The 19,397-nt window shown below is 39.2% G+C and overlaps 1 protein-coding gene across 1 annotated transcript in view; it reads left to right on the forward strand.

Moving 5' to 3' along the window:
- Positions 1 to 16,618, forward strand: part of LOC132558199 (malonate--CoA ligase ACSF3, mitochondrial-like) — a 30,534-nt gene extending 13,916 nt beyond the window's left edge. Inside the window, exons 3-9 of the mRNA XM_060222732.1 lie at positions 4,379 to 4,570; positions 4,739 to 4,905; positions 8,399 to 8,544; positions 12,878 to 12,904; positions 14,290 to 14,409; positions 15,308 to 15,421; positions 15,659 to 16,618. Of these exons, the coding sequence (XP_060078715.1) occupies positions 4,379 to 4,570; positions 4,739 to 4,905; positions 8,399 to 8,544; positions 12,878 to 12,904; positions 14,290 to 14,409; positions 15,308 to 15,421; positions 15,659 to 16,029 (1,137 nt within the window). The 3' untranslated portion in view covers positions 16,030 to 16,618. The remainder of the gene's footprint in view (positions 1 to 4,378; positions 4,571 to 4,738; positions 4,906 to 8,398; positions 8,545 to 12,877; positions 12,905 to 14,289; positions 14,410 to 15,307; positions 15,422 to 15,658) is intronic.
- The last annotated feature ends 2,779 nt before the right edge of the window (positions 16,619 to 19,397 follow it).

The raw sequence follows: 19,397 nt of genomic DNA on the forward strand, positions 1-19,397 counted from the left end.
GATGAAGGGCTACCAAGTGTGTTAAAATGAATGACCTTGACTCACTTTCAAGATCACAGAGGTCAAATGTGTCAAAATATCTAAATCACATTTTCCCAATGATTGAAAGCCTTAGGGTGCTGATATTGAGTTTTTAGCATGCTATGATGAAGGGCTACCAAGTTTGGTAATATGAATGTCATTGACCCACTTTTAAGGTCACAGGGGTCAAGTATGTGGAAACATTTTAACTTCTTTTCAATAACCAAACAGCCGAGGCTGCTGATATTGGGCCTTTATCATGCTGAGATATAGGGCTACCAAGTGTGTTGATATGGTTGACCTTGACCTGTTTTCAAAGTAACAGGGTCAAATATCTTAAAATCTTTAAATATCTTCGACTTAATAACCAAAAGGTCCATGGTACTGATATTGGGCCCATAGCATGCTATGATAAAAGGCTGCCAAGTTTGTTAAACTGTATTACCTTGACCCAGGGATCTGGGATGAAGGGTTACCATGTTTGTTCACCTTGTACTACAGTCAAAGTCACAGGTTTTGAATGTGTTCAAATGCATAAACAACTTCTTCTCAATTACCAAAAGGCCAAGGGTCTTAATATTGGGCCTGAAGCATGTTTTTTTCAACAAGCAATATGTCCAGAGTAATGGTATTTGTGTAGTGCATGTACAAAGAATAAGATTTCAAGTTTGCAGAAAATGTCTTGATGAACTAACCAGTGTCGTCAATGGAAGCTGCAGTGTAGTTGTGCAATTTATTTTAGATCTGTTTGACCTCATTCATTTATAGGTTTTTATAGTCAGATGACCCTTAAGGCCAGTGGGCAAGTGCAAGTGCCTTCTGAACATCAGTGCATTTTAAAACAATTGTGCTCAGAGGGCAATCAAATTCACTTTTTATATATATTTGAGGAAGATCAGTATTAAAAAAAAAAACCTATAGTCCTGAAGAAATAATGAATTATACTCGGCGTCAATAAAAACACAATACCTTTAAATTACTGTCAAAATTTACCAGTTATAGTTTTGAATACAATATTTAATAAAATACCTAAAGTTGATTATGTCCATAACAAAATTCACTCAATGCAATCAGCACTACATCATGGGAATACTTTGATTTCCGGTGACTAATGTCCATACCCCCAAAATCAAAATTACCACGTTCAATATCTAATGTGGCCACCATTTGCAGCGACACAAGCGCGGCATCTTCGAGGCATTGACCGAATAAGCCATTGAATTTTGATTTGAGGAATGTTCCTCCACTCTTCCTGAAGAGCGATTTCAAGCTGCCGATGCGTCTGGGGCTGTTGTGGTCGCTCTCTCACAGCCCTACCCAATTGGTCCCAAAGATGCTCGATCGGGCTAAGATCTGGGGAAACGCGGGCCATGGAAGGGTTGCAATGTTCTGATGTTGAAGGTAGTCTGTAGTGATACGAGCGGTATGTGGTCGTGCATTGTCCTGTTGTAAAAACGCTACGTTTGGGTGTCCAGCAAAGAATGGAACAACAGCAGGAGTTAAGACCTCGTTGATGTAGTGCTGTGCTGTTAGATTGCCGTCAATAATCATTAGAGGGGTACGGTATGCAAAAGAGATACCTCCCCACACCATCACACTGCCCCCGCCCCACCTATCCGTTTCCGTTACACAGCAATCCAAAAACCTTTCACCGTCATTTCCTCTGAGGTGGAATCTTGATTCATCGGTGAACAGGACGCCAGCCCACCGACGTTGGGTCCATCCTCGGCGCTATCCAATTTAGACGATTTTGACGGCGAATTTGAGTCAATTCGTTTCCTCTAAATGGACGGCGCGACGCCAATCCGGCTGTGCGAAGGCGACGGCACACAATACTAGCTGACAAACATCTGCCGCGACTTCCTATCGTCTGTCTAGCCGTTCTTGTCGCGGTTTGAAAACGATCTCGCAGGTGACTTATTCGAATGTAACGGTCCTGGTTTGCCAGCATACCCCGAGATTCGTGTCTTTCATTGTCTGTCAGTCGAGGCATTTGTAGCAAATAATGATGACATTTTAAAAAATTGGTGACGGAAAAATGTCTGCCTGTAACTACAGTGTTCACTAGTAGTGACTGAGCAAGGATATAACGCACTTTAGAGCGCAGACGTACAAACTCATGCTTTTACGACAATGCCCTGTGGTACGACTAGGAGTTGATATTACTCGACCATTATTTCGTTAGTTTTGTAGTGCATTGTGTTGTGGCTAAATACAGCAGAATAAGAATCTAATCCTTGTTGTGAAGAATATATTATGTCCAAAATTTTAGTGTTGCGTTTTCATTGGCGCCAAGTATATATCAGCAGATCCAACATTGATAGAAGACAGCAATTAACTGTGTGAGACTGAGTCTGTAACAATCCCCTCCTTCCATTTCCTTTAATGAATTCCCTAAAACATTTGGTATTGCTTTTACAGAATGTTCCACATTGGCAATATAGTCATTACCTTTCTAACTCAGCCCCTCACCCAAACTCTTACCCCCTCAGTCAAACTCTTACCCCCTCACTTCTACTCTCGCTCCATAACCCCCTCGCCCTGACACATAGTCCTTCACTAAGTTCTAACCCTCTCACCCGATCCCTAAACCCCTCACCCTGACACATAGTCCTTCACTCAGTTCTAACCCTCTCACCCCAACCCTAACCCCCTCACCCAGACACATAGTCCTTCACTCAGTTCTAACCCTCTCACCCCAACCCTAACCCCCTCACTCTAGACATGGTCCTTTACTCAGTTCTAACCCTCTCACCCCAACCCTAACCCCCTCACCCAGACACATAGTCCTTCACTCAGTTCTAACCCTCTCACCCCAACCCTAACCCCCTCACTCTAGACATAGTCCTTCACTCAGTTCTAACCCTCTCACCCCAACCCTAACCCCCTCGCCCTGACACATAGTCCTTCACTAAGTTCTAACCCTCTCACCCGATCCCTAAACCCCTCACCCTGACACATAGTCCTTCACTCAGTTCTAACCCTCTCACCCCAACCCTAACCCCCTCACCCAGACACATAGTCCTTCACTCAGTTCTAACCCTCTCACCCCGACCCTAACCCCCTCACTCTGACACATGGTCCTTCACTCAGTTCTAACCCTCTCACCCCAACCCTAACCCCCTCACTCTAGACATAGTCCTTCACTCAGTTCTAACCCTCTCACCCCGACCCTAACCCCCTCACTCTGGGCATAGTCTTTCACTCAGTTCTAACCCTTTCACACCATCCCTAACCCCCTCACTCTGGATATAGTCCTTTACTCAGTTCTAACCCTCTCACCCCGACCCTAACCCCCTCACTCTGACACATGGTCCTTCACTCAGTTCTAACCCTCTCACCCCAACCCTAACCCCCTCACCCTGACATATAGTCCTTCACTCAGTTCTAACCCTCTCACCCCAACCTTAACCCCCTCACCCTGCACATAGTCCTTCACTCATTTCTAACCCTCTTACCTCGACCTTAACCCCATTACTCAGGACATAGTTCTACACTCAGTTCTAACCCTCTCACCCCAACCCTAACCCCCTCACTCTGACACATAGTCCTTCACTAAGTTCTAACCCTCTCACCCGATCCCTAAACCCCTCACCCTGACACATAGTCCTTCACTCAGTTCTAACCCTCTCACCCCAACCCTAACCCCCTCACCAAGACACATAGTCCTTCACTAAGTTCTAACCCTCTCACCCCAACCCTAACCCCCTCACTCTGACACATGGTCCTTCACTAAGTTCTAACCCTCTCACCCCAACCCTAACCCCATCACTCTCGACATAGTCCTTCACTCAGTTCTAACCCTCTCAACCCAACCCTAACCCCCTCACTCTGGACATAGTCCTTCACTCAAGCCCTTACTCCATAACCCAAACCTTTACCTCATCATCGATACCCTTACCCCTTCACCTCGACACATACTTCTTTATCCCAATTCTAACCCTCTCACCCCAACCTTAATCCCATCTCCTCAAGACTCACCTATTCATCCTAAAACTTACCTCTCAACTCTCACCTCTCACTTATTCCCTCACCTCAACTCTTACACCCTTGCTCTGACATTTAACTCCTGAACCCAAACCCTTAACCCCTCACCCAAACCCTAACCCCTCACCCAAACCCTTACACCCTTACCCAAAAATCCTTACCCCTTGAGATCAGCTCTTACCTCATCCCAACCCTTACACTCTCACCCCAACCTTTACCTCCTAACTGGACCCATACCTCAACACCCAATTCCTGTCTCCCTCACCCCAATCATTACCCTCTCAACCCGGCCCTGACCTCATTACCAACACACATATTAACACACTGAGACTGAGATAATAACCTCTTGTCGGTCTTATCTCTGTTCAAGGGTGTTGTGCTGACCCACAAGAATGTCACAGCTAACATGGAAGGAATGGTGTTGTCATGGAAATGGGCCAGCACTGACCGCATCCTTCATGTACTGCCACTGTATCATGTTCACGGTCTGGTGAATGCACTCATGACTCCATTGTACTGTGGTGCCACCTGTGTTATGTTGCCGAAGTTTGATGCACATGAGGTACATATAGAATGATTAGAAGGACTATTTCAGATTGTATTGTGTTTAACTTGCAAGGTGTGCATCTTTGATTTTGACAGCTTTAAAGATAATTTATTCTCACATTCTACATGTAGGTTTCCCTTGGTGCCAGTGCATTACCTATTCTGTTTTGATATTTATTTTTAGGTGCTGATGAAGCTAACAGGAAAAGAAGACATAACTGTATTGATGGCAGTTCCTACTATTTATGCAAAGTTAATAGAATACTTGAAGGTCTTAGACCAGGAATCTGACCTGTCATCGAATGACCAGCACATCAAGGCTAAAGTTGGTGAAATGCGATCCAGAATAAGGTACAAATTGATAAAAACCATAAAACGTCACCATTATATCCAAGACATAGGTCATCTGATCAAAGTTTATAATGTCAGTGAAGGTCATTAATGACAGAGGTGTGTAAGATATAGGACATCTGATCAATGTTTATAGTGTCACTGAAGGTCATTAATGACAGAGGTGTGTAGGATATAGGACATCTGATCAAAGTTTATAGTGTCAGTTGAAGGTCATTAATGACAGAGTGTGTGTATTTGGATATAGGACATCTGATCAATGTTTATAGTGTGTTTTTATGTCATTTATGACAGAGGTGTGTAGGATATAGGTCATCTGATCAAAGTTTATAGTGTCAGTGAAGGTCATTAATGACAGAGGTGTGTAGGATATAGGACATCTGAGCAATGTTTATAGTGTCACTGAAGGTCATTAATGACAGAGGACAGAGGTGTGTAGGATATAGGACATCTGATCAAAGTTTATAGTGTCACTGAAGGTCATTAATGACAGAGGACAGAGGTGTGTAGGATATAGGACATCTGATCAAAGTTTATAGTGTCAGTGAAGGTCATTAATGACAGAGGTGTTTAGGATATAGGACATCTGATCAAAGTTTATAGTGTCAGTGAAGGTCATTAATGACAGAGGTGTGTAGGATATAGGACATCTGATCAAAGTTTATAGTGTCAGTGAAGGTCATTAATGGCAGAGGTGTGTAGGATATAGGACATCTGATCAATGTTTATAGTGTCAGTGAAGGTCATTAATGACAGAGGTGTGTAGGATATAGGACATCTGATCAAAGTTTATAGTGTCAGTGAAGGTCATTAATGACAGAGGTGTGTAGGATATAGGACATCTGAGCAATGTTTATAGTGTCACTGAAGGTCATTAATGACAGAGGACAGAGGTGTGTAGGATATAGGACATCTGATCAATGTTTATAGTGTTGCTGAAGGTCTTTAATGACAGAGGTGTGTAGGATATAGGACATCTGATCAAAGTTTATAGTGTCAGTGAAGGTCATTAATGACAGAGGACAGAGGTGTGTAGGATATAGGACATCTGATCAAAGTTTATAGTGTCAGTGAAGGTCATTAATGACAGAGGTGTGTAGGATATAGGACATCTGATCAATGTTTATAGTGTTGCTGAAGGTCTTTAATGACAGAGGTGTGTAGGTGGATATAGGACATCTGATCAATGTTTATAGTGTCACTGAAGGTCATTAATGACAGAGGACAGAGGTGTGTAGGATATAGGACATCTGATCAAAGTTTATAGTGTCACTGAAGGTCATTAATGACAGAGGACAGAGGTGTGTAGGATATAGGACATCTGATCAAAGTTTATAGTGTCACTGAAGGTCATTAATGACAGAGGACAGAGGTGTGTAGGATATAGGACATCTGATCAAAGTTTATAGTGTCAGTGAAGGTCATTAATGACAGAGGTGTGTAGAATATAGGACATCTGCTCAAAGTTTATAGTGTCAGTGAAGGTCATTAATGGCAGAGGTGTGTAGGATATAGGACATCTGATCAATGTTTATAGTGTTGCTGAAGGTCATTAATGACAGAGGTGTGTAGGATATAGGACATCTGATCAATGTTTATAGTGTCACTGAAGGTCATTAATGACAGAGGACAGAGGTGTGTAGGATATAGGACATCTGATCAAAGTTTATAGTGTCACTGAAGGTCATTAATGTTTATAGTGTCAGTGAAGGTCATTAATGACAGAGGTGTGTAGTATATAGGACATCTGATCATAGTTTATAGTGTCTCTGAAGGTCTTTATTGACAGAGGACAGAGGTGTGTAGGATATAGGACATCTGATCAAAGTTTATAGTGTCACTGAAGGTCATTAATGACAGAGGACAGAGGTGTGTAGGATATAGGACATCTGATCAAAGTTTATAGTGTCAGTGAAGGTCATTAATGACAGAGGTGTGTAGGATATAGGACATCTGATCAAAGTTTATAGTGTCAGTGAAGGTCATTAATGACAGAGGTGTGTAGGATATAGGACATCTGATCAAAGTTTATAGTGTCAGTGAAGGTCATTAATGGCAGAGGTGTGTAGGATATAGGACATCTGATCAATGTTTATAGTGTCACTGAAGGTCATTAATGACAGAGGTGTGTAGGATATAGGGCATCTGATCAAAGTTTATAGTGTCAGTGAAGGTCATTAATGACAGAGGTGTGTAGGATATAGGACATCTGAGCAATGTTTATAGTGTCACTGAAGGTCATTAATGACAGAGGACAGAGGTGTGTAGGATATAGGACATCTGATCAATGTTTATAGTGTTGCTGAAGGTCTTTAATGACAGAGGTGTGTAGGATATAGGACATCTGATCAAAGTTTATAGTGTCAGTGAAGGTCATTAATGACAGAGGACAGAGGTGTGTAGTATATAGGACATCTGATCAATGTTTATAGTGTTGCTGAAGGTCTTTAATGACAGAGGTGTGTAGGATATAGGACATCTGATCAATGTTTATAGTGTCACTGAAGGTCATTAATGACAGAGGTGTGTAGGATATAGGACATCTGATCAATGTTTATAGTGTTGCTGAAGGTCTTTAATGACAGAGGTGTGTAGGATATAGGACATCTGATCAAAGTTTATAGTGTCAGTGAAGGTCATTAATGACAGAGGTGTGTAGGATATAGGACATCTGATCAATGTTTATAGTGTTGCTGAAGGTCTTTAATGACAGAGGTGTGTAGGATATAGGACATCTGATCAATGTTTATAGTGTCACTGAAGGTCATTAATGACAGAGGACAGAGGTGTGTAGGATATAGGACATCTGATCAAAGTTTATAGTGTCAGTGAAGGTCATTAATGACAGAGGTGTGTAGGATATAGGACATCTGATCAAAGTTTATAGTGTCACTGAAGGTCATTAATGACAGAGGACAGAGGTGTGTAGGATATAGGACATCTGATCAATGTTTATAGTGTCAGTGAAGGTCATTAATGACAGAGGTGTGTAGGATATAGGACATCTGATCAAAGTTTATAGTGTCAGTGAAGGTCATTAATGACAGAGGTGTGTAGGATATAGGACATCTGATCAATGTTTATAGTGTCAGTGAAGGTCATTAATGACAGAGGTGTGTAGGATATAGGGCATCTGATCAAAGTTTATAGTGTCAGTGAAGGTCATTAATGACAGAGGTGTGTAGGATATAGGACATCTGATCAAAGTTTATAGTGTCACTGAAGGTCATTAATGACAGAGGTGTGTAGGATATAGGGCATCATATTTTTAGCATAACTTTGCCTTCATTTAAACAAGGATGTAATGAAAGTTGGTGAATACATTAGTCATATGTTGAAGATTTACCGTGTACCAAATACTGTGTCTAAAAAACATTTAATTGTAGAAGTACTTCCTTTCTGTAGAGAATTCATGAGTTGTACCAATATTCATGTATTCTCTGTTATTAGTATAGGTTGAATGGTATACCACTGTACAATTAACTTGTTTCAGGTTGATGGTTAGCGGTTCAGATGCACTCCCCAGAACTGTCTTGGAACAGTGGGAAGCAAGGACTGGTCACTTCCTATTGGAGAGATATGGAATGTCTGAAACAGGAATGATTCTCACCAATAACATTGATACAGTGCATTCTAGTGGTAATGTATCCAGCTCATTCTACTTAGTTCTGATCTTGTAAGTGTCATGACTGGAAATATGAATGACTCTCAGTGCATTTATCAGTTTGCCATGTTTCCATTCATTCCTCTGACTGACCATCTGTCTATCATTTCATCTCTCCATACATCCTTCTGTCTATCATTTCATCTCTCCATACATCCTTCTGCCTATCATTTCATCTCTCCATACATCCTTCTGCCTATCATTTCATCTCTCCATACATCCTTCTGGCTATCATTTCATCTCTCCATACATCCTTCTGTCTATCATTTTATCTCTCCATACATCCTTCTGCCTATCATTTCATCTAACCATACATCCATCTGCCTATCTCATCATCTCTCCATACATCCTTCTGTCTATCTCCGTTCATCCATCTATCCAATCATCTTTCCACATGGCTCTGAGTGACCATCTATGTGACATATCTCCATTTATCTATCTGTCTATCCATGCATCTCTCTGTACACTTATCTTTCTGTCAATATCTCCATTTATATATTTTTCTGACCATCCATCATTCAATACCTTCTTCCATCTATTATTCATATATCCATTCATCTGTCTGTCTATCCCTCCATCTCTCATACATTCACCTGTCTATCCCTCCATCTCTCATACATTCACCTGTCTATCCCTCCATCTCGCATATATTCACCTGTTTATCCCTCCATCTCTCATACATTCACCTGTCTATCCTTTCATCTCTCATACATTCACCTGTTTATCCCTCCATCTCTAATACATTCACCTCTCTATCCCTCCATCTCTCATACATTCACCTGTCTATCCCTCCATCTCGCATATATTCACCTGTTTATCCCTCCATCTCTCATACATTCAACTGTCTATCTCTCCATCTCTCATACATTCACCTGTCTATCCTTCCATCTCTGATACATTTACCTGTCTATCCCTCCATCTCTCATACATTCACCTGTCTATCCCTCCATCTCTCATACATTCACTTGTCTATCCCTCCATCTCTCATACGTTCACCTGTCTATCCCTCCATCTCTCGTTTATTCTTCTGTCTATCCCTCCATCTCTCATACATTCACCTGTCTATCCTTCCATCTCTCATACATTCACCTGTCTATCCCTCCATCTCTCATACATTCACTTCTCTATCCCTCCATCTCTCATACATTCACCTGTCTATCCTTCCATCTCTGATACATTCACCTGTCTATCCCTCCATCTCTCATACATTCACCTGTCTATCCCTCCATCTCTCATACATTCACTTGTCTATCCCTCCATCTCTCATACGTTCACCTGTCTATCCCTCCATCTCTCGTTTATTCTTCTGTCTATCCCTCCATCTCTCATACATTCACCTGTCTATCCTTCCATCTCTCATACATTCACCTGTCTATCCCTCCATCTCTCATACATTCACTTGTCTATCCCTCCATCTCTCATACATTCACCTGTGTATCCCTCCATCTCTCATACATTCACCTGTCTATCCCTCCATCTCTCATACATTCACTTGTCTATCCCTCCATCTCTCATATATTCACCTGTCTATCCCTCCATCTCTCATACATTCACTTGTCTATCCCTCCATCTCTCATACATTCAGCTGTCTATCCCTCCATCTCTCATACATTTACTTGTCTATACCTCCATCTCTCATACATTCACCTGTCTATCCCTCCATCTCTCATACATTCACCTGTCTATCCCTCCATCTCTCATACATTCACTTGTCTATCCCTCCATCTCTCATACATTCACCTGTCTATCCCTCCATCTCTCATACATTCACTTGTCTATCCCTCCATCTCTCATACATTTACTTGTCTATACCTCCATCTCTCATACATTCACCTATCTATCCCTTCATCTCTCATACATTCACCTGTTTATCCCTCCATTTCTCATACATTCACCTCTCTATCCTTTTATCTCTCATACATTCACCTGTTTATCCCTCCATCTCTCACACATTCACCTGTCCATCCCTCCATCGCTCATACGTTCACCTGTCTATCCCTCCATCTCTCATACATTCACCTGTCTATCCCTCCATCTCTCATACATTCACTTGTCTATCCCTCCATCTCTCATACATTCACCTGTCTATCCCTCCATCTCTCATACATTCACTTGTCTATCCCTCCATCTCTCATACATTCAGCTGTCTATCCCTCCATCTCTCATACATTTACTTGTCTATACCTCCATCTCTCATACATTCACCTGTCTATCCCTCCATCTCTCATACATTCACCTGTCTATCCCTCCATCTCTCATACATTCACTTGTCTATCCCTCCATCTCTCATACATTCACCTGTCTATCCCTCCATCTCTCATACATTCACTTGTCTATCCCTCCATCTCTCATACATTCAGCTGTCTATCCCTCCATCTCTCATATATTTACTTGTCTATACCTCCATCTCTCATACATTCACCTATCTATCCCTTCATCTCTCATACATTCACCTGTTTATCCCTCCATTTCTCATACATTCACTATCCTTTTATCTCTCATACATTCACCTGTTTATCCCTCCATCTCTCACACATTCACCTGTCCATCCCTCCATCGCTCATACATTCACCTGTCTATCCCTCCATCTCTCATACATTCACCTGTCTATCCCTCCATCTCTCATACATTCACCTGTCTATCCCGCCATCTCTCATACATTCACCTGTCTATCCCTCCATCTCTCATACATTCACTTGTCTATCCTTCCATCTCTCATACATTCACTTGTCTATCCCTCCATCTCTCATTTATTCACCTGTCTATTCCTCCATCTCTCCATTGATCATCTGTCTGTCTGTCTGTCCATCTTTCAATACATCAAGCTCTCTGCACTATTGTTAATATAAAAGCTGTGCTGTCAATAAGACTGAAAATCTCTCATTGATTATCTATAACTACACATGAAAATTCTTCCTCTGGCTATAAGTTGTGGATGTTTATTTATCATTAGAAAACGAATCAGAATTACTGAATATTCAAACCATAATGTAGTCAAAATATTATCAAAATTTAATTGTAAATATATTTTACAGTGATGGTGTAGGCAACAAATTATTGGCCTGGATTAAAACACACTCAGTGTCTTATTGTGGTCATCAATGGGAGGACTAAGGTTATTGTGGTACAACATGGGGATTACCAAGGTTTCTTTGGTAGGACATGGGAGTACCAAGGTTACTGTGGTAGTAAATGGGAGTACCAAGGTTACTGTGGTAATAAATAGGAGTACCAAGGTTACTGTGGTAGTAAATATGAGTATCAAGGTTACTGTGGTAATAAATAGGAGTACCAAGGTTACTGTGGTAGTTAATAGGAGTACCAAGGTTACTGTGGTAGTAAATAGGAGTACCAAGGTTACTGTGGTAGTTAATGTGAGTACCAAGGTTACTGTGGTAGTTAATAGGATTACCAAGGTTACTGTGGTAGTAAATGTGAGTACCAAGGTTACTTTGGTAGTACATAGGTATTACCAAGGTTACTGTGGTAGTAAATGGGAGAACCAAGGTTACTTTGGTAGTACATAGGTATTACCAAGGTTACTGTGGTAGTAAATGGGAGAACCAAGGTTACTTTGGTAGGACATAGGGATTACCAAGGTTACTGTGGTAGTAAATGTGAGTACCAAGGTTACTGTGGTAGTAAATGTGAGTACCAAGGTTAGTGGTAGTAATGAGTACCAAGGTTACTTTGGTAGGACATAGGGATTACCAAGGTTACTGTGGTAGTAAATGTGAGTACCAAGGTTACTTTGGTAGGACATAGGGATTACCAAGGTTACTGTGGTAGTAAATGTGAGTACCAAGGTTACTTTGGTAGGACATAGGGATTACCAAGGATACTGTGGTAGTAAATGGGAGTACCAAGGTTACTTTGGTAGGACATAGGGATTACCAAGGTTACCGGGGTAGTAAATGTGAGTACCAAGGTTACTGTGGTAGTTAATGTGAGTACCAAGGTTACTGTGGTAGTAAATGTGAGTATCAAGGTTACTGTGATAGTAAATGTGAGTATCAAGGTTACTGTGGTAGTAAATGTGAGTATCAAGGTTACTGTGGTAGTAAATGTGAGTATCAAGGTTACTATGATAGTTAATGTGAGTACTAAGCTTACTGTGGTAGTAAATGTGAGTACCAAGGTTACTTTGGTAGTAAATGTGAGTACCAAGGTACACAGTCTACAAGAGTGAGTAATATAAGTTGGAAAACAGTTGTTGTAACATCAATAAAGTTTTTTATTTATCATCAGAATTTATACACCTTTCCTCCCGAGTGTAAAGGTTTTATATTTTAATATTTTGTTTTTCAGATTGGGATTGGAAGAAAAAAATAATTGGTACGTAGAAGATTTCCTATTGTACGTAGAAGATTTCCTATTGTACGTAGAAGATTTCCAATTGTACGTAGAAGATTTCCTATTGTACGTAGAAGATTTCCTATTGTACGTAGAAGATTTCCTATTGTACGTAGAAGATTTCCTGTTGTACGTAGAAGATTTCCTATTGTACGTAGAAGATTTCCTATTGTACGTAGAAGATTTCCTATTGTACGTAGAAGATTTCCTATTGTACGTAGAAGATTTCCTATTGTACGTAGAAGATTTCCTATTGTACGTAGAAGATTTCCTATTGTACGTAGAAGATTTCCTATTGTACGTAGAAGATTTCCAATTGTACGTAGAAGATTTCCTATTGTACGTAGAAGATTTCCTATTGTACGTAGAAGATTTCCTATTGTACGTAGAAGATTTCCTATTGTACGTAGAAGATTTCCTATTGTACGTAGAAGATTTCCTATTGTACGTAGAAGATTTCCTATTGTACGTAGAAGATTTCCTATTGTACGTAGAAGATTTCCTATTGTACGTAGAAGATTTCCTATTGTACGTAGAAGATTTCCTATTGTACGTAGAAGATTTCCTATTGTACGTAGAAGATTTCCTATTGTACGTAGAAGATTTCCTATTGTACGTAGAAGATTTCCTATTGTACGTAGAAGATTTCCTATTGTACGTAGAAGATTTCCAGTTGTACGTAGAAGATTTCCTGTTGTACATAGAAGATTTCCAGTTGTACGTAGAAGATTTCCTATTGTACGTAGAAGATTTCCTATTGTACGTAGAAGATTTCCTATTGTACGTAGAAGATTTCCTGTTGTACGTAGAAGATTTCCTGTTGTACGTAGAAGATTTCCAATTGTACGTAGAAGATTTCCTATTGTACGTAGAAGATTTCCTATTGTACGTAGAAGATTTCCTGTTGTACATAGAAGATTTCCAGTTGTACGTAGAAGATTTCCAATTGTACGTAGAAGATTTCCTATTGTACGTAGAAGATTTCCTATTGTACGTAGAAGATTTCCTGTTGTACATAGAAGATTTCCAGTTGTACGTAGAAGATTTCCTATTGTACGTAGAAGATTTCCTATTGTACGTAGAAGATTTCCTGTTGTACGTAGAAGATTTCCTATTGTACGTAGAAGATTTCCTATTGTACATGTTATTGCAATACTTATATGTCCTGTTGATGACAGCAGCTCATGACTACAATGTGACAGTCAGATGTTAAGGTTGAGAAAGAGGCTAAAGAGACACAAATGATGGTAGATTAGAATAACAGAAAGTGCTTACAGTATAAAGTTTTATTTGGTTTGGAGAATAATCAATGATATCAAAAAACATAGAATGAATTGTTCAGTAGATGTGTTATTTTACTTAAATAGGTACTGTAGGTAATCCAATGCCTTACGTCAGTGTAAAGGTAGTGAAATTCTCCGAGACTGATCCTGACAAGTATGATGTATTGTGTGAGGGGTCACCAGAGGGCACTACTGTACACACAGGTAAGTACTACACAGGTATGATGTACTGTGTGTCACCAGAGGGCACTACTGTACACATAGGTAAGTACTACACAGGTATGATGTACTGTGTGTCACCAGAGGGCACTACTGTACACACAGGTTAGTACTACACAGGTATGATGTACTGTAAGTCACCAGAGGGCACTACTTTACACACAGATAAGTACTACACAGGTATGATGTACTGTGTGTCACCAGAGGGCACTACTGTACACACAGGTAAGTACTACACAGGTATGATGTACTGTGTGAGGGGACACCAGAGGGCACTACTGTACACACAGGTAAGTAATACACAGATATGGTATACTGTGTGAGGGGACACCAGAGGGCACTACTGTACAAACAGGTAAGTACTACACAGATATGATATACTATGTATCACTAGAGGGCACTACTTTACACACAGGTAAGTACTACACAGGTATGATGTACTGTGTGTCACCAGAGGGCACTACTGTATACACAGGTAAGTACTACACAGGTATGATGTACTGTGTGTCACCAGAGGGCACTACTGTATACACAGGTAAGTACTACACAGGTATAATGTACTGTGTGTCACAAGAGGGCACTACTGTACACACGGATAAGTAATACACAGATATGATATACTATGTGTCACCAGAGGGCACTACTGTACACACAGGTGAGTACTACACAGGTATGGTGTACTGTGTGTCACCAGAGGGCACTACTTTACACACAGGTAAGTAATACACAGATATGATATACTGTGTGTCACCAGAGGGCACTACTGTACACACAGGTGAGTACTACACAGGTATAACCTACTGGACACAGTATTTTGTAACACAAGTACTGTAGATTAAAATACTCACAAATTAGACAGACCAATTCTTATTATATTTTTTAGATGAGGCTGTGACTGGAGAGCTACTGGTTCAAGGTCCCAATGTATTCAATAGTTACTGGAACTTGCCCAAGGCCACACAGGAATCTTTTACAACTGATGGCTGGTTCATCACGGGTATGCCCAGTTTATAGACTTTTATTGTTGTATCTATCTGTGTCTTTTTTGTTTTCTTTTTTTGTAATTCTGTGTCCCTGATGAAAACTATGGTTATCTTGAGGTGACACTTCTATATATAGAACACCTTCTGTCCCTTCCCCCATCATCTGTTGGTTGATCATTGTCTTTTTCGTCTTTTTTTCTGTTTTTTTTTTTTTTTTTTTTGTTTGTCAACATATGAGTTTTTATGTTCAGGTGACAATGTCCATTACAACGGGGAGCTGTATAAGATACAAGGGAGAGTCAGTGTTGATATAATCAAAGTTGGAGGCTTCAAAATTAGCGCCCTTGACATAGAGCAGGTTCTAAGGACCCACCCAGACATCAGTGATGTCGCAGTGATTGGGAAGCCTGATTCTATGTACGGTCAGAAGGTTGTGGCAATTATTTGTCTCCGTGGGAACACAACCCTGATGTTGGAGGAAGTTCGGAATTTCTGTACAGATAAACTGCCCAGTTATCAAATTCCCACTATACTGGAAGTGATGACAGAGTTACCCAGGAATCATATGGGCAAGTGTAATAAAAAGCTTCTGTTAAAGACTTTCTACCCAGACATCAGTTAGTCACCAGTTATAAAACCAGATATGTGCTGTTAACCAACTTTTTCTTGTATGATTTATTTTCGTGAAAGTTAATTGAAAGACATTACAGGGATAATTAGCAACAATTTTTATTACATAATCTATTTTGTGAAAATTAATCAGTGCAAACTTGTTAAGATGCATAAATTGCGTAAAGCTGGTAACCACAAAGTTGTGTTACTGTCAACAGTATTCTGGAATTGTTCACTTTGTTAAAGATCATTTATTTCATATTTGTACATGTTTATGATTTCTGTCAAAGAAGAAGTGTTCTTATGACATCAATTTTGTATATACAATGTAATTTATGTAAATGATGGTGTTTGTGATTAGCGACATTGTATGACAATGTTTGTATCCCTAACTAAGCATGATAAATTAATGCCATTTAGGATTAAAAGTCCCTAAATACAGTCATCCTAGTACTCCTCGGGACAATTAAAAAATCAAAACAGGGAGTTATAAAAATTGCTCTGACAGAGGCTGAAGTGTATTAAATCTCAATTCTTTATCAATGTGTGAACGTGTGGTTATAAAATAATGTAATTGACCCCAAAGGGCCAAGTGAGCTTAAGCCTTGATTAAGTGGATTAAATATTTTGATATTTGGGTGGTATTTTCCTAGGATGAATCCCAACAAATTTTGGAAAAATAAATAACATTGACCAATTTTCAAGGTCAGAGGGGTCAAATTCTTTAAAGCGTTTTAATGACTTCTCATGAAATAAAAAGGCCAAAAGGCATGCTATTTGATCGGTAAATATACACTAGATGAGTGATACAGGCCCATTGGGCCTCTTGTTAATATAAGGAATTCAATGAATTGTGGAATTAAATCCTTTATTTGATTTCGTTTACTGGACTTTTGAACTTCTACAGTCATTTCTCGAACATCATATTTTGAAAATCCCCGAGTTATTTCCCTTTGTTTGATGGTATACACTGTGATAATGAGCTTGACAGTAGATGGGGGCTGAGAATGTTAACATTATTGTTGAGTCTGTAAAAATGGAATAGCTATATGATGCAATTTTATTTATTATTATGTATCAGTGTGTGGTTAGATTTAAGAGAAGAGTTCTATTCACATTTGTACAAACCTTTGTGAGTGGTAAGCTATACTGGATTTGCTGTAAATTTACATACCGTGTTTTAATTCTGATGAAAAGTGGTGCTTTTCAGAAGATAGGAATGAAAATGTAGGCTCCTAAAAGCCAGAAACAGCTTTGTGAAAATGTAGGCTCCTAAAAGCCAGAAACAGCTTTGTGAAAATGTAGGCCCCTAAAAGCCAGAAACAGCTTTGTGGTGCAATCAAAGAATTGATATAAGTAGTTAAAAATACATGTATGACGAAAAGAACTTGGATTGTAAGTTACCAACTGTTTGGTCATTATTAGACTTTTCAGCGAGTCTAGTAACCAAACCTGTAGCTTTAACCAAAGTTAGAATTATTCTACAGATGTTCTATCGACTCCGAGCCGATATACAAAAGTCAATAGATTGGTAGCTATATCCATCTATACTGTTGTATTCACACTTGTTAATATAATTTTGATTATCATTGGGAAATCGATACCCAACCTTTTGGATCTCGTCAAATCCAAAAGTAGCTGGTTTTCTCAAGTATGAGGGGACATCGATCATAACCCAACATTGATCGTTTTGTTTATGGATATTCTTGTTTTCTCTGATAGAGACAAGTCATGTAGTGCCATGTGTGACACAAATTTTGTCATTTGAGCAATTGAAGTAAGAAAATAAGACATAGACTATCCATTGTCAATTTGTATAATTGTTTTATTTATATACACAACATAAAATAACCAACAGAAAAACGTATTTAACATGAACAAGTTGGTCCAACAGAAAAACTTATTTAACATGAACAAGTTGGGCCAAGAGAAAAACTTATTTAACATGAACAAGTTGGTCCAAGAGAAAAGCTTATTTAACATGAACAAGTTGGGCCAAGAGAAAAGCTTATTTAACATGAACAAGTTGGTCCAACAGAAAAACTTATTTAACATGAACAAGTTGGTCCAACAGAAAAACTTATTTAACATGAACAAGTTGGTCCAACAGAAAAACTTATTTAACATGAACAAGTTGGTCCAACAGAAAAACTTATTTAACATGAACAAGTTGGTCCAACAGAAAAACTTATTTAACATGAACAAGTTGGGCCAACAGAAAAACATATTTAACATGAACAAGTTGGTCCAACAGAAAAACTTATTTAACATGAACAAGTTGGTCCAACAGAAAAGCTTATTTAACATGAACAAGTTGGTCCAACAGAAAAACTTATTTAACATGAACAAGTTGGGCCAAGAGAAAAGCTTATTTAACATGAACAAGTTTGGCCAAGAGAAAAACTTATTTAACATGAACAAGTTGGTCCAACAGAAAAGCTTATTTAACATGAACAAGTTGGTCCAACAGAAAAAATTATTTAACATGAACAAGTTGGGCCAAGAGAAAAACTTATTTAACATGAACAAGTTGGTCCAAGAGAAAAGCTTATTTAACATGAACAAGTTGGGCCAAGAGAAAAGCTTATTTAACATGAACAAGTTGGTCCAACAGAAAAACTTATTTAACATGAACAACTTGGTCCAACAGAAAAGCTTATTTAACATGAACAAGTTGGTCCAACAGAAAAAATTATTTAACATGAACAAGTTTGGCCAAGAGAAAAACTTATTTAACATGAACAACTTGGTCCAACAGAAAAGCTTATTTAACATGAACAAGTTGGTCCAACAGAAAAACTTATTTAACATGAACAAGTTTGGCCAAGAGAAAAACTTATTTAACATGAACAAGTTGGACCAAGAGAAAAGCTTATTTAACATGAACAAGTTGGTCCAACAGAAAAACTTATTTAACATGAACAAGTTGGTCCAACAGAAAAACTTATTTAACATGAACAAGTTGGGCCAAGAGAAAAGCTTATTTAACATGAACAAGTTGGGCCAAGAGAAAAGCTTATTTAACATGAACAAGTTGGTCCAACAGAAAAACTTATTTAACATGAACAAGTTGGGCCAAGAGAAAAGCTTATTTAACATGAACAAGTTGGGCCAAGAGAAAAACTTATTTAACATGAACAAGTTGGGCCAAGAGAAAACTTATTTAACATGAACAAGTTGGTCCAACAGAAAAACTTATTTAACATGAACAAGTTTGGCCAAGAGAAAAGCTTTATTAACATGAACAAGTTGGGCCAAGAGAAAAACTTATTTAACATGAACAAGTTGGTCCAAGAGAAAAGCTTATTTAACATGAACAAGTTGGTCCAACAGAAAAACTTATTTAACATGAACAAGTTGGGCCAAGAGAAAAGCTTA

Source organism: Ylistrum balloti, unplaced genomic scaffold, assembly GCF_031769215.1.
Source record: "Ylistrum balloti isolate Yb309-2 unplaced genomic scaffold, AGI_CSIRO_Ybal_v1 Utg370770, whole genome shotgun sequence".
NCBI classification, from domain to species: Eukaryota; Metazoa; Mollusca; class Bivalvia; order Pectinida; family Pectinidae; genus Ylistrum; species Ylistrum balloti.